Source organism: Odontomachus brunneus, unplaced genomic scaffold (genome assembly GCF_010583005.1).
Source record: "Odontomachus brunneus isolate Ranch 3 - 2012 unplaced genomic scaffold, Obru_v1 Obru_scaffold_024, whole genome shotgun sequence".
NCBI classification, from domain to species: Eukaryota; Metazoa; Arthropoda; class Insecta; order Hymenoptera; family Formicidae; genus Odontomachus; species Odontomachus brunneus.
The window spans coordinates 1,195,620-1,199,573 of NW_022639474.1; the positions used below are offsets into that span (position 1 = coordinate 1,195,620).

The 3,954-nt window shown below is 53.1% G+C and overlaps 1 protein-coding gene across 2 annotated transcripts in view; it reads left to right on the forward strand.

The window, feature by feature from the left end:
* Positions 1 to 3,954, forward strand: part of LOC116842356 (CUGBP Elav-like family member 3) — a 332,691-nt gene that overhangs the window by 81,061 nt on the left and 247,676 nt on the right. Inside the window, exon 1 of one of the 2 annotated variants that reach the window (XM_032811459.1) lies at positions 100 to 1,344. The exons of the other annotated variant lie outside the window; for it this stretch is intronic. Coding sequence (XP_032667350.1) covers positions 1,167 to 1,344 — 178 coding nt within the window. The 5' untranslated portion in view covers positions 100 to 1,166. Of the gene's footprint in view, positions 1 to 99; positions 1,345 to 3,954 lie in introns of those variants that run through there. 2 annotated transcript variants of the gene reach the window in all.

Sequence of the window (3,954 nt, forward strand, 5' to 3'; positions counted from 1 at the left end):
CTCTCTCTCTCTCTCTCTCTCTCTCTCTCTCTCTCTCTCTCTCTTTCTCTCTTTCTTTCACCGGACGATTTCCTACGCGAGTGTCGTGCAACTGGTGCTAATGCACATGCGCGCACGTGCAATCGTCTGTCTGTAAGCTCCGATCAGCTGTAAGCGAATACGTGGATATTGGAGTGAAGAGTGCGCACTTCGCACACCGTTCCAACGGAGTAATATCATGACGGAATAAAGGCGCCGTCGATAACGGCTTGGGTGACGATAAACGCACGCACAGCAGCATCGATCAGCCGCTCGTATATATCGGCGCTTTTTTATTATTCCACGTGGATTCGCGGCGCGCTCGAGCGATCGCGCGTGTGTGCATCATCGAATCTCCACTGGAGGCACGTCTTCCACCTTCGTCCCGATTATCTCGTTATTTCGCGCCGCGAATTTAATTAATTATCGCGCGCGCGCGCGCGCACGTTGTTGTGCGTTGGACTACCTCTGTTCGTTTCTCCCTCCTCCTTCCCGCTGGCTGTCTTCCTTTTCCTCATCCTCCTCGTCCTCCTTGTTAGATATTTGCTTTCCCGTGCGCTCGCCGCATTAGCCGCTTTTCCACCCTCTTCACGATCATCCTATCTCGCTTCTTTGTCTTCCATCCTTGTTTTCTGTAGTCCTTGTCTTGCGCCACCTTCACCCTCACTTTCTCTCTCTCTCTCTCTCTCTGTTTTCCGTTCCTACGAAGATTACGCTATCGTGTATTTTTTATCGGGCTCCTGATTAAAACCGGACCACCCTTCCGACCTACCGAATAGCTCCTCGCCGCTTCGTGACTGCCGTTTTCGGCGAATAACGCCTCCGCTTCACGACAACCCTCCAGTCCCTCGAAGACGATAGTTAACGAGTACCTCCGTGACGGCCGATCTCCCCCTCACGTGTCAAGTACTCACTGGCTCCGTCGCGGTCGTGCTTTATGCGCGTAGCGATAAGTAATCTACGAGCTTCCACGTCGCTCGAGACCGCGCCTCTGTCGTAGTGACCGGTCCGTCGTTGTGAGTGAGGACGAAAAAAGGACGAAGCCGTGTGAGCGCGTCGAGAAGCACTCGAAATTCGGGTAACGGCGCGAGTACACAGAGTGGCGCGATAGTATTAGTGGCTCCGTGAAAGATCGTCCAAGCTAAGAAATGCTGATACCCGTGTCGACGTCGCCCTCGTCCAGCAACGGCGATGGCGCCATCAAGCTCTTCGTCGGACAGATACCGCGTCATCTCGAGGAGGACGCTCTCCGCCCGATGTTCGAGGAGTTCGGCAAGATTTACGAATTCACCGTCCTCAAAGACAAGTACACGGGCATGCACAAGGGTAAGATTCGATGTAAGACGCGAAATTCTGAACGCGTTATCAAAATGGGGTTATAAAAAATCCTTCTTTGCAGCATTTTCCGTCACGCAGCCGCTCGTAGGTTTGATTATGCTATAAGTCATATCCAAAGAGATGTATTTCCTAGAAATTTATATTATATATATATATATGTGTGTGTGTGTGTGTGTGTGTGTGTGTAACCTCAACAGGATTCTTCTAGAATTAAAAGAAAAATATTCTAACACTTAAAGAAAAAAGAACACTCTAGTTGTGCACTATTTTCTGCAATTAATTGAAAGTTCATTGAAAAATATGGTTCGCAACGAAAATCTGTAATTGGTAGATCTCAATTATCTAATACTTTATGTTTGACAGCTAGACACGTTCTTTTTCATACTGAAAAAAATGGAAATCACGCAACAGATCAATGAAAATACGTTGTTTGTGGTGCTATGGAGAAAAAAGTAGCGAACAAAAAATCTAGATTCGAATATAAAAAATATAACATCGAGCTCTACATTATTGATTACTTCAAAATTTATCATAGAAAAACTGTTGAAGAAAATGAGAAAATGTTTAACTAATGTTTAATATAATCATTTCGTGTAAAAACTTTTCTTTAAAAAAAGCCTGTCCTAAAAGTGTTAACTCGCAAGAAACGGTTTAAAAAATGATAGGAGCTCTTTTGCCCAGATTGACGTGTTCTACTTGCACGTTGTCGTGTCTTGCGTCAGACAGAGAGGATTTCGCGAGAGAGAAGATTATATATCCTTTTGGGTGCACGGTAAAGATTAAAGCGGGTCTCTCGCGAGAGAAGTATTAGCGATAAAATTGCGCGTTAGCGTGGAAATTTTCGCGGAAATGTCCGCGTTGGCTCGCTCTCGCGCAGCCACTCGAACGTCAGGCAGAGAAACTGTTAGGGCGCCCGCGTTTCTGCGAAATGTCGCTTTAGCGGAGGCACGATGTCGCGCGCCCGCTAACGTTGCGAAATTATTTTCGCGCAACGCCGCAGTCGCCGACCACTAAATACAAGCGCGGCCACGCGCGCGCGTTCATTAATTTCTCAGCCGCGGAAGGACACGCAGAACTCGTTGCGTCGAGTGAAGTGTAATTCCGGCGGTAACGATGAAGCGAAAGTGCGCTCACTCGCCCGCTCGCGCGCGAACGAACGCACCCTTGGCTTTCGAAGCGCGACCGGGAGATTAATCAGGATTTATTCTTTTGTCCCCCGCGCGACGTGGTGTATGGCGTCCGGGGCCGCGGTCAGGGTCGCGCGTAGAACAGGGAGAGAAAGAGATGTACAGAGATGTGGAGACGAGAGACAGAAAGAGGGACGGAGGGTTCCGTAGTGGAAGGGAAGTCACGGAAGGGATCGTGTGGGTGCGAGAGCGTGCTAAGCCGCGGCGAAACAATAAATTTCGCGGGCATTCACGTCGATCGCCGAGAGGATGAGCCGACGTCGACGATCGACGGCCTTTGTTGGCCGACCGTAAGCCGCCGCCGCCACCCCCTCGCGCCCACCGACGCAACACCCTACCGCGCGCGCCCCCTCCCCCTCCCCCTTCTGTTTCGCCTCCTCCCCCTCCGCCGCCGCCGCCGCCGCCGCCGCCGCTCTCGTAGCTCCCGGAACGACGCAGCATCCAGACGCCGACGAACCTGATACAATGAGACAGCGTCCGCGGACGCGCTTCGGGCTGTTTCCGCGGCGGAAACTTGTCCCGGAAACGGGGACTTTAACACCGACGTGCCCGGTTACCAGTCGCAGCCTCTTCTCGGCGAGCGACGGGGCTATCCAACGCCACCATTCGATCCCCGGTGCTCGAATTACGACGGGAGCGTGTTACGCGATACCTCGCTGCAAAGGCCGAGGCGGGAGGGACGGAGAGGGCGGGGAGGGGAGGGCGACAAAGGGAGGCAGAGCGCGGATGGAGACGAGAGAGTGACGAGAGCGCGAAAGAGAGCAGCGGGAGAGAGCCGGGCGGAGAGAAAAGCTTTGCCGTCGCGCCGGGCACGGCCATGGTTGGGATTTCAGAGGGGATATTTGGAAAAATGAGACAACGCTCCCCGAGACCGGCCGGGGATCGTCTTCATGAATTGTGCATCAGTCGGGAAGCCGAGCGCCGCGCTCTCGGCGATCCCGCGCGGAATTTCGGTCCCGGCGGTCGCTTCGTTATTCCGCAGCCGATTTTGTAATGGAGAAGTCATGTTATTCGATACATTATCAATAATGGAGGACCCGGGCGCGCGATAACCTAGGCGAAAATTTCAGGCGCGTGCTAGTTGTCCACCCCCGGCTGTACGGGGCTTTAGCGTTGAGCGCGGCCGTCGACGCCGCATAAAATCCGCGGTTAGAAATTCGCCGGCTCTGAAAATAACGGACTTTCCCCGGGCTCTCTCTCGGCAAGCGCCGACGTTACCCTTCGGCGGCCTTCGTTTATTTAATTTGCAGGAAAAATGGCCGCAATCCGCTTGCCTGACCGTGGCCGGGCACGGCGGCGGACGGGAAAAACGTAGGTATTTTACAATAAATATCCGGCCGATAAGCTGCACACAATCCCGGCGCACCGGCGGCGGCGCGGGAGGAAGGGCGGATGGGCCGGCGGGCGGGGG